At 34.0% G+C, this 21,611-nt stretch overlaps 3 protein-coding genes across 4 annotated transcripts; 1 reads left to right on the top strand and 2 right to left on the bottom strand.

Annotated features, from left to right (window-relative positions):
- Positions 1-1,239: 1,239 nt before the first annotated feature.
- On the bottom strand, positions 1,240-2,783 carry LOC123208371 (transcription factor FER-LIKE IRON DEFICIENCY-INDUCED TRANSCRIPTION FACTOR). The gene is made up of 4 exons (XM_044625841.1): positions 2,107-2,783; positions 1,798-1,995; positions 1,529-1,702; positions 1,240-1,446 (listed from the first exon to the last, which is right to left on the bottom strand). Exons 1-4 carry the CDS (start codon positions 2,557-2,559, stop codon positions 1,345-1,347), a joined length of 927 nt encoding a protein of 308 aa, XP_044481776.1. The 5' UTR covers positions 2,560-2,783; the 3' UTR covers positions 1,240-1,344.
- Positions 2,784-6,108: 3,325 nt separating this feature from the next.
- On the bottom strand, positions 6,109-10,326 carry LOC123197622 (protein SOSEKI 3). Of its 2 annotated transcripts, none has more exons than XM_044611960.1 (7): positions 10,084-10,326; positions 9,745-9,990; positions 9,569-9,638; positions 9,154-9,269; positions 8,148-9,048; positions 6,496-6,780; positions 6,109-6,369 (listed from the first exon to the last, which is right to left on the bottom strand). In XM_044611960.1, the coding sequence occupies exons 2-7, from the start codon at positions 9,935-9,937 to the stop codon at positions 6,300-6,302; spliced, it is 1,635 nt and encodes a 544-aa protein (XP_044467895.1). In that variant the 5' UTR covers positions 9,938-9,990; positions 10,084-10,326; the 3' UTR covers positions 6,109-6,299. The 2 variants fall into 2 exon arrangements, with proteins under 2 accessions (XP_044467895.1, XP_044467886.1); XM_044611951.1 differs by having other exon boundaries at positions 9,745-10,009; positions 10,084-10,325.
- A 2,699-nt stretch (positions 10,327-13,025) lies between these two features.
- Positions 13,026-21,125, top strand: LOC123209162 (DNA ligase 1-like). The gene is made up of 17 exons (XM_044626971.1): positions 13,026-14,001; positions 14,265-14,384; positions 14,568-14,669; positions 14,743-14,859; positions 15,095-15,325; positions 15,411-15,505; positions 16,032-16,119; positions 16,223-16,354; positions 17,292-17,404; positions 18,227-18,328; positions 18,406-18,467; positions 18,583-18,654; positions 18,772-18,845; positions 19,134-19,190; positions 19,706-19,783; positions 20,442-20,519; positions 20,682-21,125. The coding sequence occupies exons 1-17, from the start codon at positions 13,183-13,185 to the stop codon at positions 20,748-20,750; spliced, it is 2,409 nt and encodes an 802-aa protein (XP_044482906.1). The 5' UTR covers positions 13,026-13,182; the 3' UTR covers positions 20,751-21,125.
- The last annotated feature ends 486 nt before the right edge of the window (positions 21,126-21,611 follow it).

Below are 21,611 nucleotides of genomic sequence, written 5' to 3'. Positions count from 1 at the left end.
TGTTATATATTCTGGTATATCAATTTGTATCTCATATGCTGCCTTTGCAATTAAATACTGGATTTTGATTGTGAGCATTTTTGTATGGAATTAAATATTTTACTGTAGATTCAAGCTTACCATTCAGAATTATTGTATGAAAACGTGATATGAGAGGCGGTGGATTGGTTTTGATTGAGTTTAGTTGTTGATGAAGATGCTCAAAGGACAATCAATGTTAAGTTGTGCTGTAAGAATTAGAATTATTAGTTTTTATAACATTTATTGTAGAACATAATCTGACGTAAATAAATGGAAATTGATTGATGACCTTCTATCCTTTAGCAACTACAACCATCTTCAAGAGTAAGCTCAGCTGGCCGAATTTACTGAGGACGGACAAATGCAGAAAACCTATTCTCCCTTTTGGATTTTGATGAAAATATTTACATCCATAGGTTTTCAAATTAGACAAAAATATTTACTTGTTATCTAACTTCTGATAATAGAAGTTGAATAACGAATGAATATTTAAGCTTTCAAAATTCTGCGGACGCAAGTTTGAAAATAGAAAAATCTTAGATGAGAATAAGTCTTTCGGCCTTTTATCTCTAGAATTTTTGGAGTGATATTTAAGGTTGTATAAACCTTTATTTGTTTTATTAATTTACCCAAATTATACCCAAAAAATTAAAAAAAAGTGTTGTTTTATCGATCAGGAAAATGTTCGTCTAACGTGAAGACTTTTAACTGTGTAAAGAGAGATCGTGATGGCGTTTGCGTTGGTTTACGCGTTAACGACTACGCCACCGCCACTGATCCAAAGACGGGCACCGATGAGGTGATAGCACCATTAGCAAATGGGTTCGTTCATGCATCTATTCTGGCGGGTGGGGCGTTTGATGGAGCATCCTTGAACCCGCCCATGTTGTCTGGGCCTAATTTCGTCAGTTAGGACTTCACTTGACCAAACACTGCTGGACCTGTTTATGAGACCTTCTTCAGCAGTCAATCTTAAGAATCCATATCCGTCAGTGAGGCTTAGCACAAAAATTAGCCCGAATGTTCTTGAGAAGCCACCATTTTTTTTTTGTTGTGTGAGTGACCTGATTCTAATTCTTGCTCTATTTGTTTGACTAATTGTTTATAACATTTAATACTTCAGTCACTATAAAACAAACTACGAGTTGACTTCCATTATCTCGAGAGCCTTTTTCTCTTTTAGACCTTTCTCTTTATGGACATATATTAGGATTCTTCTTATGGGAAAACTTGGACTCTCATATTTTGTTGTTCAATAGCCTTACTAACATACAACACAATAGCTACATATTTCCCAGCAGGAAAATGAAAAAGGTTTAAAAGCTAGGCAGATACAGTTAGAACTTCAAATCCTTGGTTGAGAAGAGCCCCGGTAATCCATAGCTTCAAATTTGGCAAATTCATGTTTTGTTCACTGTCTCTCACCTGTTAAATTCCAGTGTCAATTGTATAGACTTAAGGACAATGAGAACACAAATAAAATTAATAAGTGAAATCTGCTTCTTACATTGAGAGTAAATGTCAATACAAATCTATCAGACATTGAAGCCAAATTGGAGTTCTGAAGATTGAAGGTGGTAAGTGACTCAAGGGCTCTGTAAAGTGATACAGCTACCCCTTCACCTTTGCTGCATACCAATCTCAGATAAAACCCTCTTTCCTCCACTTGAAAAACATCCATCTATACACAGATTAAAGAAATATAGTTAACTTTGGAATCATATTTCCAGTTATAAACTATTCCAAAGTCTTTGTCCAATTGGTTATTCTATGAACCTGAATAATCTTTTTGGAAATAGGATGTTTGCTTCTGCGAATTTGAGTCTCCTCTCGGTTTTTGACTGAATCTTGATACCTTCCTCCGCCTACTAAGGATGCTTCAAGGCCAGCGATCTCAGCTTTCAGCTTCTTCGCCTGCATTTGTAGCTCTTGAACATACAACACGGCATCTCCAACTATTGAGGCCTTGTCCATCTTCACATTATCATCAAAAATCATTTACAAGAAAGAAAATTATCATTCAGAAAACTATAACACCACCAATACTATTGGACAATATTCTCCATGATTATGAATTAAAGTTACCTTTGTAATGTTGGGAACCAAGGCACGCAATGCATAGAGCTTCTCCTTCATCCTACCCCTCCGCCTTCGTTCCGAAATCAAAGTTTTCGATCGATCAGCCTTGGTTTTCCGCTTAGTTTCTTCTCCAATATTATCTTCCGCCTCGTCCCGGTCCTTTCTGTCCTTATTCAAACTCGGCGTTGCTGAGTTCATAACAAAGCTACTAAGATCAGAGACCATTGCTGTATCATCATTGAAATTAAATATATCTTCTGCAGTGGTGGAATCATTAACAAAATGGTTGTTATCAACTGCACAACCGTTCATGAGGTCACAGCTGAAATTGGCAACAGGGTTCTCGTTTTCGCCTCGAATTAGATCAATGAACTGATCAAAGTTTGCATCTTCAATGAAATCACGCAACTCAAACTCATTAGTACCCTGCATCATTAGAAAGTTTCCTGATTCATCCATTTTTTTGTTCTTGGAGAACACTGAGATCTTCTCATGACTTATATAAATTTTGTGTGTGAATGGAATAATTCTTCGGAAGTACTAAAAAATAATTTGTCGCAAAGAGTTGACAAGAACTATAACATAAAGAAACAATTAAGAAAAATAATAGTTAGAATTGGATGGTACTTCCATGTAATCGACTCTATCAAATTATTCTGCCTAAGACTGAAACTAAAGTGTTAAACTTCCAAGTGGCCTCGTTCTGCCCTCATTTTCTTGCATGAACGAATGAATATAAGATTAACTAAGAACCCTAACAATCTACCTTAATTAGAAATTTGCTTAATCAGATAATAAAATACAAATTAAATTATTCTTTCTAGAGAAGAAATTTGCTTTCTTGTTGGGTTAAATATTCTAAATTCGTTCAAAATTTTTAGGTGTGAAAGGAATCAAAATTGGATTTCTGACGTTTGAATGGTTGATTTTTTATGTAATCGGTTATTCTCTTTTTCAAATAACAACAAAATTAATGGCTTCCGCCTTTAGTTAACCTTTTTTTTGGGATGAATGTGAAGAGTCATGAAGTATGATTATAAAATCTATGACTGCTGATTAATTGAGTAAATTTCAATAATATTTCAAATACAAATATTTGGATATTACCGGATACAAATAAACTAAACTTGTATTGTATAATTAGATAATTTTTAAAACGATAAAAATATATATACTCAATTTAAAATATTTAATTAGATATTCAGATTATATTTAATTATATGATTAATTAATTTTGATTTAAAGATTAAAAAATAATTAATTATATAATAACATATCATTTGTATACTAACTAGATACTCAAAACTAAATTTACATAATAACGCATCACCTACTCTTATTAAAAATAAAATAGGGATAATGATAGATACGAACAGTCAAATTTCATTTCTCCTGGAGATGTATCACCCGATGGATGATATACTATACAAAATTTGAGTGTGAAAGGAATCAAATTGAAGATATTTGTAAGGTGATTTGATCCTTAATATTTGGAGAAATGACGATTAATTCTCTTATTTATTTGAATTAAAAAACAAATAACACTATCTTACTCTTCCAAATTGGAATCATTGATGTAAGATGACTTACTCTTATTAAAAATTCCTTATTCAAAGAGAGTCACTTGTGATTTTTTTAAGGTTTCTTGTAGGCATGTATGATTAATTATCATGCAAAATAGTCTCCATCATAAGCCGAAAATACAAGATATGGGCAGAAATCGGAGAATACAAGGTTTAAAAAACCAGTTTGGTCATCAGAAATTGCTCACTGACACCGACCAAAATGCCCCATTTAATGTATTGAAACAAATTAAGATGTTGCAGTTTCATGAACAAGTTGATCAAAAATTAATTAAAAAAATGCTGAGGAGCAGCCATTCCTGGTGAAGTTGCGATCTGGAGCTCAATTTAACAGGGGGGTCGCATGCATCATCATCTTCTTCTTTCTTCTTGTATGATAAGCTGTCAGACTGTGTCTTTTACACTGTCAAATATTTAAATGAATGTGTATGGAATCAGTGAGAGATGATAATTATTATTATTTATTAAATTATGAAATTATTGTCAAGGATTAAGCAAAGCTTTTATTATGTCGACTGTGTGTCACACACAACATTTATGCTGGACATGCAGTTGGATTACAGGGCACACGTGCCCGATGCACCCTTAATTTATTTGTAAATAGAATACATATACTATACAAACACGGGGAGAAATGGCTGCTTCATGCTCATTTGAGATGCCTGAGATGGTGAGATGACCGGTTCTTGATGAAATCTTGTGTATCCATCTCAATTTTATCTCTGTAAATACACATTGTTAATTATTTTGTTTCATCTTTAGAACCCGAATAAATTGTTCTAAACTCAAAATTAGATATGTATTTTATAATATCTCAGATCAAATAATTTAATTTATTGTCAAAATATTGTCTAATATAGACACACAATTTATCATAATTTTACTTATGAGTTTTACAACATAAAACATGTTTTAATAATTTAAAGAACTCATAGGTTATTTAACCAATCAAATTTTCTTATCCTCAAGCAAAGTAGAATATACAAACAGACCTAATATCTCTTTCATACTTTGTCAATGTGAGATTTGTTTACCACATGTTTAATTTAGTTATCAAAATTAAAACATCTTATTAGTATAGAATGAAATATTCCTAATACAATCAAGTAATCTTAATATGAGTCGTACCCTATAAGCATAACCTTGCATTATTTTGTAATATTACATCACCCCCATGTACTTAGGTTAATTTTTTTTTTTTTAAGCTATAAGTTTACCCTCACTTTGAGTTTAGAGGGATTTGTAGATTTTCTTAAATAGGTTTTTGAATGCATTTCATGTTAAAGTTGATGGTGAAGCCTTTGAATAGGATAGATTGTTTGACCTAGATTGGATCTAAGATCTAGACGAATAAAGTGAATGCAAAACTTTAAATGCACGTTTATAATTAAATAAGAACAAAAAAAAATTACTAATTTTTAGATATCTTTTTTATATCTGTTGAATTTGAAACTGTTAATCCTTCCCTTACCCTGAGTAAATGACCCAGTAAATAAATAAAATACATTATTTAAACCTATTACAAAGATTGACAAAATAGTTTTCAAAATTTTGACTACCAAAATTTGTAAAATGAACTAGTGTGAGGAATTATTAAGATACTGTTCCAATATCCAAACCCTCTGTCCTGAGGAGATTGACTTTATTTGAAATTGGAGTCGGGGGGAACTTGATCTTGAATAAATGTCTCTGAATAATAACGTTACCCCGACAAAAACTGCCAACAATAAAGAAACGGAATCGGACAAGCTCATGCTCTGCAGCACTACCGACGTGGCAGCCATGATTCCGAAAAAGAAACAAGTTCATTTCATTTATGATTTTGTCTTTCCTTTAACAATTAAACGACCACAAGTTACAGTTCATATTCATCTGCTACCTACTTTGAAATTCAATACCTGTTTGTTTATTGTCTTTTTTGGTTTGACTTTGAGCAGCACCATGTTTGACATAATCTGTGTTTATATTACTATTACAGAGGAGACAGCTCATTCAGAGCCTCGCTCTCAGAATCATTAAACTTGTCTCGCACGTGGAAAAGGTTTTCCCCGCTGCCTCTCATCCCATCACCCTGTTTACCTGTTTCAATATTAAACCGTACCAAGTTGAAATTGAAACATACAAAAAATAAATAAATTGAACTTCTAAAAGTAACTTTTTTATCTGAGAAAAGCGCTCTGAAGGGAGCCATCCCACAGACGATTCTGACAACTAGTCAGCCTCGCCAAGGTGAATTTAAAATCAAATGTAATTTTAACACTTTCTCCTTTTTTGCAGTCTTCTGAAACAAAAGCAGTACTGCTAAAGAGTAATATAGTTATTTGTGACTCAAGTTACCTAAAGTTCATTAAGATGGAAACTGACAAAGAATTTACTCCAAGAAGCAGAAAATGGTCCACTACGACTGCATCCGAACTCAAACCCCTTCGGCAAATAAGAGAATTTTACCTTTTATCTCTTTTCTTTTTCACATTTCCAATATACAAAGTGGTCATATGAAATGGACCTGCCATAAAATCCTACATCACTTGGAATTCAAACCAAACTATTAAGTTTTATACAATGACAGGCTTTTACAAAAAGGATCTATCCGTTGCTAGACCTTCAAAATTATCTTTATGAGCAGCTGACAATGGCATCGTTGGGCACTTGGGATTGAATTATAACCCGAGCTCCTGAAGCAAGTCTGCAGGAAGGAAATCAAACTAAATTTTCAACCAGCATGGATAGAGATAAAGGGTAAATAAGAAGAGATCAAAAAAATAATAAAGCACCTATTAGAAAAATGGGTTAGAATTTGATTAACACTTAACTTTCTTCAATTTTGAACAACTTATCCTTCTCTTCTCTGAATGAATCCAGCCGGTTTGATGGTTTTTTACCTGAAACAGATTCAATTATTCTTTTACTGTTACCATTGGCTGAGGTACTTGGTATACTCTCAACCCTATCAGAGGAATTTCTTGGTTTGTCGGAAACAGGGGATTTCCTTGAATCGCTTCGTGGTTGCTTGCCTAGTGAGGCCTTGATTGAGCGAGGTATGCACTTCGAATGTCCAGAATCTGACTCCTCAACCAAATCCAACTGCTTTGAAGTCCTGCAATCAAATTGATTCCATAATTATATCATGTCAAACAAGAACATTACAATACCTTCAGAGAAGACAAACCATCTCAACCTAATCACAGTACTGGAAACAACTAATGTATCATAAATTACAGCATCCACATAAAACAACTTCCCAAGTTATTCATAGTAAACATCCTAGAATCTGCTTGAGATGGTGTTGAAGCAGAACTTCAAATTCTAAATAAAGCTGATCAAAATAAGAAACCGAGTATAGAACTATGTACAAGGTTGAGCATTTCCTGCAATATTTTTGACATGTACTTCATAGCATTAGAGCTGAATTTACTTTATAATACAAACACATAAACGTAAGGAAAAACAATCTAAAAAGTAGCATTCCAGATTTTCACAATCAGGGATATAAAATAACCTAGCTGAACCAAGTATCAGGTTCTTCTACCATAGACTGGTCAAACTAGATTGACTGCAGTTTAAGTAATCTGTTCTAGCTTGGTTCTTAGACGTCTATTCAAGCACAAGCTTGTTCACATAACAGACCCTGTGGAATATTTAGTCCAACCATAAAATCGTAATACTCCAACATGCCAAATATAACTTTTGAAAACTGGTGATTAGAGCAACCAGAGCCCCTCAACAGCAACTTAGAGAATCAGCAGTTCTATACAAACACATATCAGGAAAGGTGGTCTAGATGAATATTGGAAAACCTATTGTCAATGAAGTGAGCAAATATTTTAATTAAATATTGTTGTTTCTTCTAACACATGAAATCCAGAATCAAGGGAAGAGAATATTTATAAACTAATATGTAAATAGTAATTTTATTGCAAAAACGTATAGAAGATGAAATGTAACCATTCTACTAAAGACTTTTCTCCATTACATAGATTTACAGCTACAACGTATTTGAACATCGTGATCATCAGTATTCAACTATAACTTTACACAAAACAGAATTTTATTTACACCAGCTATGTAACTCAAACCCTTTTGAGTATTAAAAGATCCAACATCTAATTATTCTGAATGTTGCTAGCATAGTATAAAATATAATCTGTGAGACAACTTAACTTTAAACGGTTGAAGTGGCTCCAAGTTATCTTCTCATTAAGCAACCTTTTCATATAATTGGCCATACTCATCATTGCATGATTTTCGACATCATGTTGTCAGCTATTATACACAGTTATCATGCTTCATTATAAAGTAGTAATACAAATAATATGAGCTCATAACATCATGGCTCCTTTAAGCTCTACAAATCAAGATGTGATCAGAAGATAAAATCAGGAACTAAATCATGACTCACTGATTGTATTCAAAAGGACATCCAAATAGCTGATATTGTAAATTAAGAGCTAGAGCCAATCTAACCTGTCAGCATTGTAGGAGGAAGACCGCTTCAAAGCATTATGTTCATCTCCTTCTTCCTTAGGCATTTTCGTCTCAATCAAACTCCCACTAAAATATTCTTTGTCTTCCAGTCTCAGGCTCATCAACCTTGGATTCTCAGACAAGCAATCAAGCTCTCCCAACATTATCGAAGTAGAGAACAACGGGGAGGGAAACTTAGAGTGGGAAAACCTTGGCCTATAGGTTGGAATTAGGCCAAAACTATGATCTTTTACCGATATTGACCCGCATGAGATCAATTGCATCAACATATTTGTAGCCTTGAGTCTTGCATTGGTTGGCATTCGAATTTCTTCCTCTTCAAGAATCCTGAAACTGTTAATTTTATTAACATCAGCTCTAATCAAGGATTCCAAAGTTTCGGTCTTCCCACCGGAGGAAGATACACTACAAGAAGATGGAGGTGAAACTGAAACTGAGACTGAATGCCCACATATCCCAGAATTCTCTTTCACACATGGAACCTGGTTTTGATAATTTCCATTGTAAGCAGATTCTATAGACCTATCATCAGTAGAAACACCCCTAGTACAGGTTTCTCTTGTTTTAGGTATCCTCACATTTTCCTCAGTCTGTGTAGAAGCATCTGCTGATCCATCAGTCTTATAAACTTTATATTCAGTCAAGCTTAGAGAACCACCCCAAGAAGAATTCTTTTCAACTGTAGACTCCGGTGACACATCAGAAGAGCCAGGACGCTGAACTGGAGGAGAAAGGTCATCGTCTTGGAAACGCTTAGCTCCCTTCCCAATCATACTTGAAGATGATGAAGAATTATCTTGGCTTCTAGAAGAGACTGGTTCTGGTAGTGATAAAAGTTTCAAGCTCTCAATTTTGCTGTTCCCAACAGGACTGAGACGAACTGTAGAGATAATTTTGTAGCTTTGAAGCTTTAGATCTGTTTTGTAAAGGCTATAAAACTATTATTTGAGCTATAAAACAATAAGGGTAGATCATTTTAGTTCACCTGAATTAGATTCATCAAAGAGCTCAGAACCTTTAAGAACATATTCATTTCCATGGGCAGGTAGAATTCGATCATCCTCACAGAGATCATGCCACACAAATCCATTCTTGTAGCTCCTACATTCATCAGAAAAAACTAACTAAAGCATAATCTGAAAATTGAAAAGAAAAGTGAGGTTCTATTTGCTTATCAAGCAACCACATAAAGCTTCAATTTCCAGCTGTTTACTCCTGAGAAACATAAAATTTTCAAGGATACTATCTAATTTAGGCAAGGCAGTTCCATATTCGTATTTACTAAGCAGCTCTGTTAGTCATTTTTCAAAGATTTTCTCGGCAAGCAAACAGGCCATCCACAACAATTTTTTAAAAGAAATAATTGAAGATAAAATGGCTGACTGGAAATGCAAGTTTACCTCTTACAAGACCACGAATACATAGAAGCCATGCCTCTGCCTCTGAGAACATTGAGCCTACCAATCACATCTGCCACCAACAGGAAAATAAATCCTCTAAATGACAAAGACAAAAAAAACAGCCAGAGCAAACGTCGACGTTTCTTTCTCTCACCCAAATCAATCAGTCACAGTACCTCTCAAGTAGAGACCGTCCGGTGACGATAACGGAACTTCAATGAAGTGAGGATGTTCAAGCTGACGATTCCTACATAGATAGTACACAACTGCCAATTTCCGACTTAACTGATGATAGTTTGGCGATTTCTCCCTCCACACTTTAGCTCTCTCCGGACTCACTTGCCGATACTTTTTCATTCTTCCGTCCATTTCACCCTCCAAAACGCACCGCTGAACACTCGGATTCTCGCTCGAATCCTAATCTGCTCAAACCAACCATAACTGCCACAAATATAAATATTTTAAAAATACATAAATCAGATCTAACAATAAATTTGAAAAAGATATCTGAATACCTGCATAAACGAGACGGAGAGAGAGAGAGTGTGTCTCTATGCAGTATGTGGAGTTGTGCGAAGAAGAAGAAGAAGAAAATTAGAAAAGGGTGAGGAGAGTAGGAGCACTTAAGGCTTGTGTTTGAAGTGTGAGTAGACTGTTGGTCACGTGTTGTGACTGAGTTAACAGTGATGAAATGTGAAAGGCGATAAGTGAGTGAGCGACTGACTGACGGTGACTAGAGAAGAAAACGACGGAATGAAAATAAAGGACAAGTAAAGGGGTTTGTTGTGGCTTCTACTTCTCTCCTTTTCTGCTCTTGTTTGGCTGATTCGATAGGACTGGTAAGGAAGGTGGCTTTATTATTATTATTTTTTCAAAAGCTTCTTGCTTTTCTTATACAATACACAGTAATTAATTAAAATTATTAATTAAATTTTCTAATTTTTTTTGGCAATTTTAAAATTATTCCCCCTTGCCTTGGACATGTGGGGGGCTTTTGGCTAGCTGATGGAATGATGAGTTGTGAAATAATTGTCACCGAATAACAAATTAATAATAATTTTTGTTTTTTCATAAAGTTCCCGGTGTTTATAAGAAGATAGTATACCTTAGGATATGCACAAGATTTAATGAACCTGAATTATTGAAACAAGGACTCTTAACTACCATTAATAGAATCAACCATACAATTGCACCTATCAGATAGATATATACTATTTGATAATGAAAATAATATGACTTGGAATAAATTAGGATGGCGGCATTTCGTTGTCAAAAATTAAAGAGCCCTGTGAGAGGGGGCAAACCCCCCAGCCAGTGATGGTGACTAACCGTAAATTCACTTATTTACTTTTCCCACTTGTGGCCAAAAATACAAGGCTAAAAAGACTTGTTATCATTTAGGTATACTGAGCTCCCAAAATCTCATTTTTTAATTTTTAAAAATTTAAATACTTATTTATGAATAATTTTTTTATTAAAAAAATTAATTAGAATTAGAGATAAAAACATTATTTAATTAAAATTATTAAAAAAATAAAATTTTATTATATTTTCTCCTCAAAGTTAAAAAAACTAAATTTTCTTATTTAAAATTTGAAAAATGACTATTCACCACTCATTTTTCTTTCCTCTTCTTTGGCGACCACTCATTCTCCGATAGATAGCGACCTTCAAGCATCAGTGGCCATTTTCATCAAAAGAGCGAGCATCTAATCTGAGAGAGTTGTGAAGTCAATCGTCAAGCGTCCAATCTGGGAGACAACAAACGGATCATCAAGCATCTGATTTGAAAGATGAAGCATCGACTATTTTCATCGAGAGAGAGAGAGAGTGTTCGATTTGGGAGAAAACAAAGACAACCATCTTTGTCAAGAGAGAGAGCATTCGATCAACCGACAAATCACAAAGAGATTGTCTTTGTTGATTGATCCAATCAACCACCCAAGGTTTGCCTGATTGACTGATGAACTGAGAGCGTCTGAGCATCTTAGTTGAGTGAGAAAGTTATCTATCGGAGAAGGAGTGATAACTGACGCTTGAAGACCACTATCTGCCAAAAAAGAGTGGTCATCGAAGAAAAAAACACTCATTTTTTAAACTTTAGATAAGGAAAATTTAGTTTTTAAACTTTGAAAAGAAAATACAATAAAGTTGTATTTTTTTAATATTTTTAATTAAATGATATTTATACCTTTAATTTTATCTTATTTTTTAAATAAAAATTTACTTATAAATAAATATTTAAATTTTAAAAAATTAGAAATAAAACTTTAAAGTTTAACTGTACTTTAGGCGGAGCAAGCCTTTTGGCCAAAAAAAAAATTTTCCTTGAAAGAAAAACTAACATAAAATAATAATTTCAGTTATTCAATCACTTTAAAAACAAATTATAAAATTACCATTTTATAAATCTCTTCTAAATATTTCAGTCCAATCAATTCAAATATTTTGAAAACTTAAATTCAGTACATAAAATAAAACCATATGATTACCGGTTCCACAACATTACCATTATCACAATTAAATGAATGTTTACGTTGTTTTAGTCATCATGGTTGTCTTTATGATTGATGAAGAAACAATTCACAAATCTTTAACTTCTTTTGCATCAATCGAAATCCTTATTTTTCAGAGATTTCATTTTCTTCCCTAACCGGGCTGGCTGGGTAGGAGGAATCCCTTCAAAATTCGGTTGAATCAGATCCGGGCCTCACGGTCTTAGCCCACATGTTGATGAGTTGCTCTTGAAAGTCAAATATGGCAATTTGCTAAGGGATGATTTCTTCGGGTTATTTATGATGATAGTCTGGGATATAAATAATTTTCAATAAAATGCCTATAATTCCCCTCTTTACTTATACTCGAAATTTAATATATTTAATGTAAATAAAATTTATATTTAATGGTTTAGAAAAAAAATTCTATGGTTTAATAGATAACTTATGTAACTTAATAACCTATAAAAAATCAGTGATTTTTACATAAAATATTTTACACTGAAAAGAAAAGAAAAAAAAGAAAAATCTTCAGTCGTCAAATTTTCATAAGATTTCCCATTCCTTTATAATAATATTGAATTAGAAAGTGAGGGTTAACATAATTTCTGTTCATATAAAAATTTAAAAAATATATATAATATTATTATATAATTAATTATTATTATTTATTTTAAATTATTTAATTGTAAAAAATATATCAATTTTATGTCAATAATATATACATGTATAAATTTATTATAAAATCTATCAATAATAGTATATATATTTATTTTTTATATATAATTTAAATATTTGATAAGAAAATAATTTTAAATTAAAAATAAAATATTATTTAATTATTTAATAAAATATATAAAATAAATAAATACAGGCCTAAAATTATATTAACAAAAGATGACCGCTATCATGGTCTCGCTATTTAATACAATTTATTTTCATTCAAATTTTTAATCAAAATATATTTTTATTTCTTCTAGCTCCACTCAACATTTTCAGACGGTCATGCCAAAATCCCTAAATAAATTCTCTGTAAGTAACCAAACTCCCGCCACTTTGCTTCACTCTCTCATCTTCTGCACAACACTCGTCTTCACTTCGCTTCTTCCTGATAGTTGAATGATAGTTCTTCGTTCAAGCCCTGCTCTTCTTTACAAATCTTTATTGCGCAATCTCCTGAAACCGACCACATTATATCATCTTTCTTTCTCTAGCAAACCCTTCTCTCACAAACCAAAACCCCTCTCCATCTCCTTAAACCCTCTACCCAATATGTCCTCTCGTCCCTCCGCTTTCGATCTTCTCATGTCCAAATCTCGCTCCTTTGCCTCCAGGAACCCCCAAGCCTCTTCTTCTCCTAATAAGCGCAAAACCCTAAATGTCCAAAACCCTAAACCAGGAATTTCATCAACTAATGAAATTCAAAAAAATGCTGAAGAACCCAGTTTAGATCACAAGAAACCCATGGAAATTCAACAGATTGAACCCCAAGATTCAGTTGAGGCCAAGACGGCCCATGAACCAGTTGATAATTACGAAAGACCTGACAAGAAACCGAAAGTAGTGAGTGCTCATGAGAGAATTGCGGAATTGAAGAGTAAAATGGTCTTTTTAAAAGAAAAACCAGATAATTTTGATCCTAAAACGGTGGCCTGTTGGGAAAAGGGAGAGAGAGTGCCGTTTATTTTCTTGAGTTTGGCATTTGATATGATATCGAACGAATCAGGGCGGATTGTGATTACTAATATTGTGTGTAATATGTTGAGGACAGTCATCGATACGACACCTGAGGACTTGGTGGCGGTTGTGTATTTGGCGGCCAATAGGATTGCACCAGCTCATGAAGGACTGGAGCTAGGAATTGGGGATGCTTCTATTATAAAGGCGCTTGCAGAAGCATATGGGAGGACTGATGCTCAGGTTAAGAAGCAGTATAAGGTACATAATTTTCTTTTCATTTTTTTTTTTTTAGCTTGGTAGCATTGCATATGAAGTTGTGATGTTTTTATGATTATCATTGATCTTTGGTTTTTATGACATGTTGTTATTTGTAAATCTTGAAGGGTGCACATGATTTCTCTGGTTTCGAAATTGAGTTCGTTAAGTGGGTTTGCAGGGTTTCTGAGCCCCAGTAATAATATATATTCTTTATTTCTTATATTGTTTTGATTCACATTTTGTTACATGTCATTAATTGGTAGGAAATGGGAGATTTGGGCCTCGTCGCCAAAGCAAGTCGTTTATCTCAATCAATGATATTCAAGCGGCCAGATGCATTATCTATAACTAAAGTTTTTGATACATTTCGGCTCATTGCTAAGGTGCACTGCCATTTTTTCTTCTTAAATGAAAAGCATTGTTTGGGTTTTGGACGTGGCATGTGAGTTAGATGCCTTATTTTGTTTGGACACGTGTGTTTACTTGATTATCATTGTTGTCAAATGCTGAAATTGCTTATTGGAATTTACTTCAAATTTGTTATTGGCATTGCTTAATCTTATAAGGAATCTGGAAAAGATAGTCAAGAGAAGAAAAAGAACAGAATCAAGGCCCTCCTTGTTGCTGCCACCGATTGTGAACCTCAATATTTGATTCGTCTACTTCAGGTGGTTGTTTGGATATATAATTGATATTGATATGTTGGCTGCTATATCTATATAAATTGTGTTCATCTTGCAGTCAAAGTTGCGAATTGGTTTAGCAGAGCAAACTCTGTTAGCTGCGTTGGGTCAAGCAGCTGTCTACAATGAACAACATTCTAAACCACCTCCAAACATTCAATCTCCGTTAGAGGAGGTAAGTTGATTCTTTCATGACCGTTAAAATGATTTCAATTTCGCTAGCAATTGGCAGTGGAAGGCTGTTTTATTGTCTTTCATTATTTTTCTGCAATTAGACTACCCAATGTCAAATGTTCTTAATCTGAAGTATAACTTGGTTGTGAACACAAAAGAAACAGCACTTTCTGTGAAATTGAATTGTCATTATTAACTTTTCTCTTCCATTTAACAATCTATATGTTTCTGTGCAGGCTGCGAAGATTGTTAAACTAGTGTTCTCTGTACTACCTGTTTATGATAAAATTGTCTCTGCTCTTCTTAGTGGTGGCGTGTGGGATCTTCCAAATACATGCAGTTTTACGCTTGGTGTCCCTGTTGGACCTATGTTAGCCAAACCAACCAAAGGGGTGTCTGAGATCGTAAATAAGTTCCAGGATATGGAATTCACGTCTGAATACAAGTATGATGGAGAACGTGCCCAGGTATAATACCTAATTATGCTACTTCAGGTTGAAATTGTTACTGGTTGTAATTGATATTATGTGATTGTTTATTCATTTAATGCAGATACATTACATGGAGAACGGTTCTGTTGAGATATACAGTCGAAATTCTGAACGTAATACTGGAAAGTTTCCTGATGTTGCTCTTGCAGTTTCAAGGTAGTGCAACAGTTCTGATGAAAATGGGTTTTTATATATGATTCATTGGTCATATATTTGGAGATCATTTTAACATGTTTGGGAGGAGGAAGGAGTATGGGGAGGAGATACTTTGTTTGGTAGGAGGAGAGGAGAGTAAACAAAAATCAATCCCTTGAGATGTGAACCAAATGGAGAGGGAAAGATAACTAAGTGAAAAAAACAACAACAATAAAATACAAAATTCTAACTCTTACCTTTTTTCTCTCCACCAAACACATGGAGGAATAGAGAGACTCCCCTTATTTTAGTTTCTCCCTATGCAATCCTTTTCTCCATTATATTGTCCCTCTTATGAACCAGAGTATTGAGGCTTGGTATTTTTGGTTTGTGTTTTGAATTTCAACCATTGTATGTAAATGTTTATGTGAAAATTCAGAACTTTTCAAGAGATTTATGCTTTAAAGTTGGCTGTTGGTAACATCGTGATTACTGCATCCCTAGTAATTATGTCAACTTGGTCCTTAAATTTACCACCTTTTTGCAGATTAAAGAAATCATCTGTAAAATCATTTGTTCTAGATTGTGAACTTGTTGCTTATGATCGGGATAAACAGAAGATTTTGCCCTTTCAGGTAATGCATTTCAATTTATGCTTTATTGCTTTACATAATAAAATATAGGTGCAATCTTAGGAAATGTATCATATTCACTACTGAGACATTCATTTGATGGCAGATCCTTATTACTCGGGCCCGTAAAAATGTGTCGGTGAGTGATATCAAGGTTGACGTCTGCGTATATGCTTTTGACATGTTGTATGTCAATGGGCAACCACTTCTTCAGGAGCAACTGAAAGTTCGTAGAGAGGTATGCTTTTTGTTGTGATTCAGTTATTGGAGGACCTTTACATTATCTTCATACCTATTAGTATCAGTGCCACTGTTTTTTGCTAGGGTATTACGAATTACATGTTTTTCCTAAATGACCAACGTAATTAATTTTTCTTTCCCTTCATGGAAAATGATAATGGTATTGCTGTCAATTGAATTGTGTCTTGTATGAATATCATATTTTCTCTAAATAATGGTATCGGGCTTAGAAGTTTGAGTTCAGATACCAGCGGCTTCGAGCCTGTTCAGAATTTGTTTTTTCTAATAGGTTGCAATAGTTATTATTCTGTAAGGAGCTTGGCTAGTGGAGTCATTATAATTCTCACATGATATGTCAGCATTCAGAATATTAGATGATTTGTGAAAACTTTACACATTTGTCTCACCAGTTGTTTGGAATTTCTTGTCTTCATTCGTTTGTTTATATTAACTGACCATGGTCCTCCTTATCTATTATGCCCAGCTTAAGAAATCAGTGTTTCCTCTTTCTCTCTCTCTCTCTTTCTCTCTGTGGCAGTAAATTTTGTCAACCTTCTGAACAATCAGTTATTTCCATCTGTAGTAATATGAAAAAGGTACAGTGTCCTAGAAAGAATCCAGTATTCATAATTGCAAAAAAAATTGAACAATCTGGAAGAACAATGACTTAGAGGCATAATTATGATATTGTTTGTATATAGAGGAAAGGGTGGCAGTTGGTCATCATTATTGGTGGTTTCGTTTATTCAACATATAAGTCTTAAGTTTCCAGGGGTACTCTTAGAACATATGGCTTTGGAATTTATATTAGATCTTTTGATTATTTGTTATACTGATAATATCTCCTCTACTCCTTTGAACTCTATACTACATTTAGCCGTCAGTAACTGTCAATTTGTTCATATTTGTAAGCCTCTGGCCTTTGTTCTTTGCAGAGACTTTACGACTCGTTTCAGGAAGAACCTGGATTTTTTCAGTTTGCAACAGCTTTGACATCGAGTGATCTTGATGAAATACAAAAGTTTCTTGATGCAGCTGTAGATGCAAGGTATTTGTTTGCTGCGTTACTGTTATTCAGTGGAAGGAATAGACTTGAACCTTACATGCCTCAAGATAAACCTATCTGCATTATTTAGATGGTTTCACACTGCAGTTGGATTATCTTATATAGTGGTTGTGGTCAAAATCCTTCTTCTTTTAGGTAAAAATAAAAAGATACTGGAGAATGCCAATTATTGTTTGATGTTCTAATTTTGTTTGTTTAAGTTGAGTAGTAAATTTAATGGTGGTTAGACTCTTTGTTGGAGTTGAAGACAAATGAAAAAGTACAACGTCAAAAGCTTAGTTAGTCTCAGTCTTTGAAGGCTTTTAAATGATCAGAATTATTTCCCCGCCTCTAATCCATCTTTGACAAAATTGTGAAACTATGAGTTTTTTTAATCTCAAAAACTTGTTACCTAGAGTTCACTGCCTATTTGGTGGACTAAGTCACCATCATCACCAATCACAACCATATCAACTTCATTTTTTTCAATTCCTTGGTCTCCTCTTCATGGGCATCCCAGACTCAGAGGCTGGTAAGCTGGGTGAGGAAGAAATTTGTTCTGCTGGGATATATGTTCCTCTGTACCTATATCTGGAAACTGTCTCAGACCTGATTTTGGTTGTGAGAGGCAGTGGAACTTAACTAGTTTGATTATGAGCAACATGGAACACTAACTTTTTTTTTTCCAATTTTAATGTGAATTGGATGTTGTGATATGTATAAGATGGTTTGAAAATTTCTTTAAGTACAAGTAAGATCATCATATACTTCCTTTAATTATAATTGATATTGTTTCCTCTGTTCCTAACTCATCTTCATTTATAGTTGTGAGGGTTTAATTATCAAAACATTGAATCGAGATGCCACATATGAGCCTTCAAGGCGGTCTCATAATTGGTTGAAACTAAAGAAAGATTATATTGACAGGTAAGTTGTATGACTTGTGGCTTAAATAGTAATTTGAGTTCATGAATTTTAATAGTCTTTGTGACACTGCTCTGCAGCATTGGAGACTCGCTAGATTTAGTACCCATTGCTGCATTTCATGGGCGTGGGAAACGTACAGGTAATGGATGTAGTTAACTGGAGTTTCATGCTCAATTGATTGTTTCAGTTCTTTCTATCCTAGTTTCAGCTTCAAGCTTGATTTATGTTGATGATGCCCTTTGGTTTCTTCATAGGTGTTTATGGGGCTTTTCTATTAGCATGCTATGACAGCCACAACGAAGAATTCCAAAGCATTTGCAAAATAGGTGAGCATAAATTTTATTTGTGCCATTGTTTGATAGCCACTGGATCTCCTTCCCATTAGTGTCTGTTATGACTTTTTTTGTTTTCCTCATCCCCAATTCTTTTGCATTGCTGAACAGGCACTGGATTTTCTGAAGCAGTGCTTGAAGAACGTTCTTCTAGTCTCCGCTCCAAAGTAATTCCAAAACCAAAGGTTTGTGTCGCTTGCTCTTTCCTTTAGTAAAACAACTAAGGAAATTGTTTATTCTCTGAGCAATGCTATGTGTACACACTTTTGATACACAATTTGGGTACACAAATGATGTGTCATTATGTGATTGAGTGTTACTTTATTTATAATTCAAAATTATCCAATCACATAATAACATATAATTTGTATATTTAAATTGTATACAAAAAATGTATATGCATAGTTTTATTGTTATTCTATATATTCCCTTCATGATAGGCTTGCTAATTCTAACATCTTTGTCACCTCCAGCCATATTACCGGTATGCAGATACCATCAATCCAGATGTATGGTTTGAGCCCACTGAGGTAAATTTATCATCTAATTCCACGGTTAAACTTCCTTATTTGCAATTTCTGCCATTTTGTGGTTTGTTTTCCTAATTTATTTCTTTAAACTTCTGAATTTTACTTGGGATTCGTGCAGTTCTTTTCTATTTTTTGTTTTATTGATAGAGTTCAGTTTGTTGTTTTGTTGGGTTGGCACCATCCCTAACAGGCCTCCTTGCAGTGCACTTATCACTCAATTGCAACTTTTAATTTCTTGGATAGTCTATGAAGTCTCTGGTATCCAATTTCATTTGAATCCCTGTAATGTTACTTGGATATGTTGTAGTTTCTAATCGTGTGACCTTGAATTTCACCTGATTGTGGGAAATACGTGGTTGATTTAATTCACACTTTTTGGTACTAGATACAACATTGAACAATTCTCGTATTTAGTGCTAAATGATTGTGTTATCCTTGATGGAATGAAGCCCTGTAAATTTCATTCATTTCAGCAGTTTACAGTTTTCTTGACCCTAGGATAGAAATTGTAACAGGTCTGGGAGGTGAAAGCTGCAGATTTAACTATTAGCCCTGTTCACCGTGCAGCAATTGGTGTTGTGGATCCTGATAAGGTTGGATTTTTGTAGAAACTTGAATACTTATAGATTTTTCTCTCCTTTTTATCTTAAGTTTTATTTTATTTTATTTTTCAGTTTGTTGGTTTTCTTTCCTACATAGAATGGTTTAAATACAGGCAGGAATGGCTCCTTTAACTAGTGATCAGTTATCCCATGATGCAACGCATTTCTGGCAATAATCCATCATAAGATATATCTTTCTCTGTTTACACTCTTTAACTCTCAGTCACTAATTAAGCACCTGTCCTGTAATGACAGCAGCATATTTAAATGTTTGTAACTACAATAGAAATCAACGACCAATTGCTTTCAATATAGAAAATTGTGTCATTAATTAGTCTGGTCCATGCTGCTAGGTATGATTTATACAAGCTTCTCTTGTGATTTTCATTCTAAGCTCTTTGGCATTCACTTTGCCAGTCTTTCAAGTTTCATATATCATGCTTTTTGGTTTCAATTGATGGAATGCCAGGTAGGGTTTCTACAGTTGTATGGTTACGATTGCTGTATGCACTTGTAAGCTTCATGTTAAATTGTGAAGGTCAATTGAAGTTGTTGGCTCCAGCCCAAAATGTGTAGACAGACACAACTCAAATAATATTTGACTTTTGCCTTTGCATTGTCTTCTTACTTCTATTTCATTTTTGAGTAGGGCATTTCACTTCGGTTTCCACGTCTAATTCGTGTTCGGGAAGATAAGAATCCAGAGCAAGCATCATCATCTGAGCAGGTGAAGAATAATGCTAGTTGCTTGATAATTGTCTACATTTCTAGACAAAGAGATAAAGGGGGAACAGAATAGAACAAAGATAATTTAATTAATAACTTTGTTCAGATTGCTTTTAAGTGTGTATGTATATATTTGCTTTATGCCTTTTGCATTTATTTCCAGGTTGCAGACATGTATAGTGCTCAAAAACACAATCAACCAAACAATCAAGATGACAATGAAGATGATTGAGGAGCTGGCTCAAAGTCCTCTTGCTTTCAGACATATCTTCTTCTAAAGTTTTGTGCTGTTTTGAGAAAAAAGAATCCATTGACATATTGCGATGATAACTGTTCCTAAGCCTTAAATTTAAGAATGAATACCAAATTGCACTAAGAGACATGCATTTGGTATATGAATTGGAGTCATCATGCTCTCTAGACTTAGTCTGATTTGGGTATTGCAGCCATCAAAAAATTTTCAGAATCTGTAAAGGAAATTGTAGTTGGCTGCCACATCAGTTTAGTATGATTTGTTGGAATATGTACTGGTTTTTCCTTAGAGCCATTTGTATATAACATTGCTAATAACAATGCATGCAACGCTTATGCATTGTTTTTTCTATGATTTTGTGGTTTTTAACTTGACAGCCACGGTATTAACCCTAGAAGATATGAATATTCCTATTAGGACAGATTAAAATGCATGGTTTTGAATTGGAAAGCCAGTCAGAATCAAGTATATGTTTTTCTCTTCATTTATATCTTTGTGGATCCAAATTGTCTACTCGGGCAATTTGTAATTTATATGATAATAGTGTTTCTTTGTGTTCATATGAATATTATTATTTGTTATTCATAACGGGATTGTGGTCTTCTGTTTTGGGTGATTCGGAGTCCATTTTAAACTAATAGCGAATTTACTGCGCAAGCCTAGAAAAATTGTTCTTTCATATCATCAATAATAATTTGGCTGTTTGAAGATTTTGGATGAATACTTTGGCAAGGTTAAGTATTCGATAAAGGTGTAGCTATCAGATAAGAAAGAAGTGAATGTGACCTGACGCTATGACGAGTAGTAGTAGTGGCAGAATATGTAGGTCAAGTCTAATAA

Source organism: Mangifera indica, chromosome 2 (assembly GCF_011075055.1).
Source record: "Mangifera indica cultivar Alphonso chromosome 2, CATAS_Mindica_2.1, whole genome shotgun sequence".
NCBI lineage: Eukaryota > Viridiplantae > Streptophyta > Magnoliopsida > Sapindales > Anacardiaceae > Mangifera > Mangifera indica.
This window is presented reverse-complemented; position numbering and strand designations above follow the sequence as displayed.

Bases quoted from the DNA above. Each gene is read 5' to 3' on its own strand.
- LOC123209162 (XM_044626971.1), top strand. From the start codon at position 13,183: ATGATAGTTCTTCGTTCAAGCCCTGCTCTTCTTTACAAATCTTTATTG. The intron at 18,329-18,405 runs GTAAGTTGTATG...ACTGCTCTGCAG, and splicing joins AAGAAAGATTATATTGACAG to CATTGGAGACTCGCTAGATT. The intron at 19,784-20,441 runs GTTGGATTTTTG...ATTTTTGAGTAG, and splicing joins GTGTTGTGGATCCTGATAAG to GGCATTTCACTTCGGTTTCC.
- LOC123208371 (XM_044625841.1), bottom strand. From the start codon at position 2,559: ATGGATGAATCAGGAAACTTTCTAATGATGCAGGGTACTAATGAGTTT. The intron at 1,996-2,106 runs GTAACTTTAATT...GATAATGTGAAG, and splicing joins TGGTTCCCAACATTACAAAG to ATGGACAAGGCCTCAATAGT. The intron at 1,703-1,797 runs GTTCATAGAATA...ATCTGTGTATAG, and splicing joins TTTCCAAAAAGATTATTCAG to ATGGATGTTTTTCAAGTGGA.
- LOC123197622 (XM_044611960.1), bottom strand. From the start codon at position 9,937: ATGGACGGAAGAATGAAAAAGTATCGGCAAGTGAGTCCGGAGAGAGCT. The intron at 9,270-9,568 runs GTAAACTTGCAT...TGATGAATGTAG, and splicing joins TATTCGTGGTCTTGTAAGAG to GAGCTACAAGAATGGATTTG. The intron at 6,781-8,147 runs GTTAGATTGGCT...ATTTGATTGCAG, and splicing joins TCCTCCTACAATGCTGACAG to GACTTCAAAGCAGTTGGATT.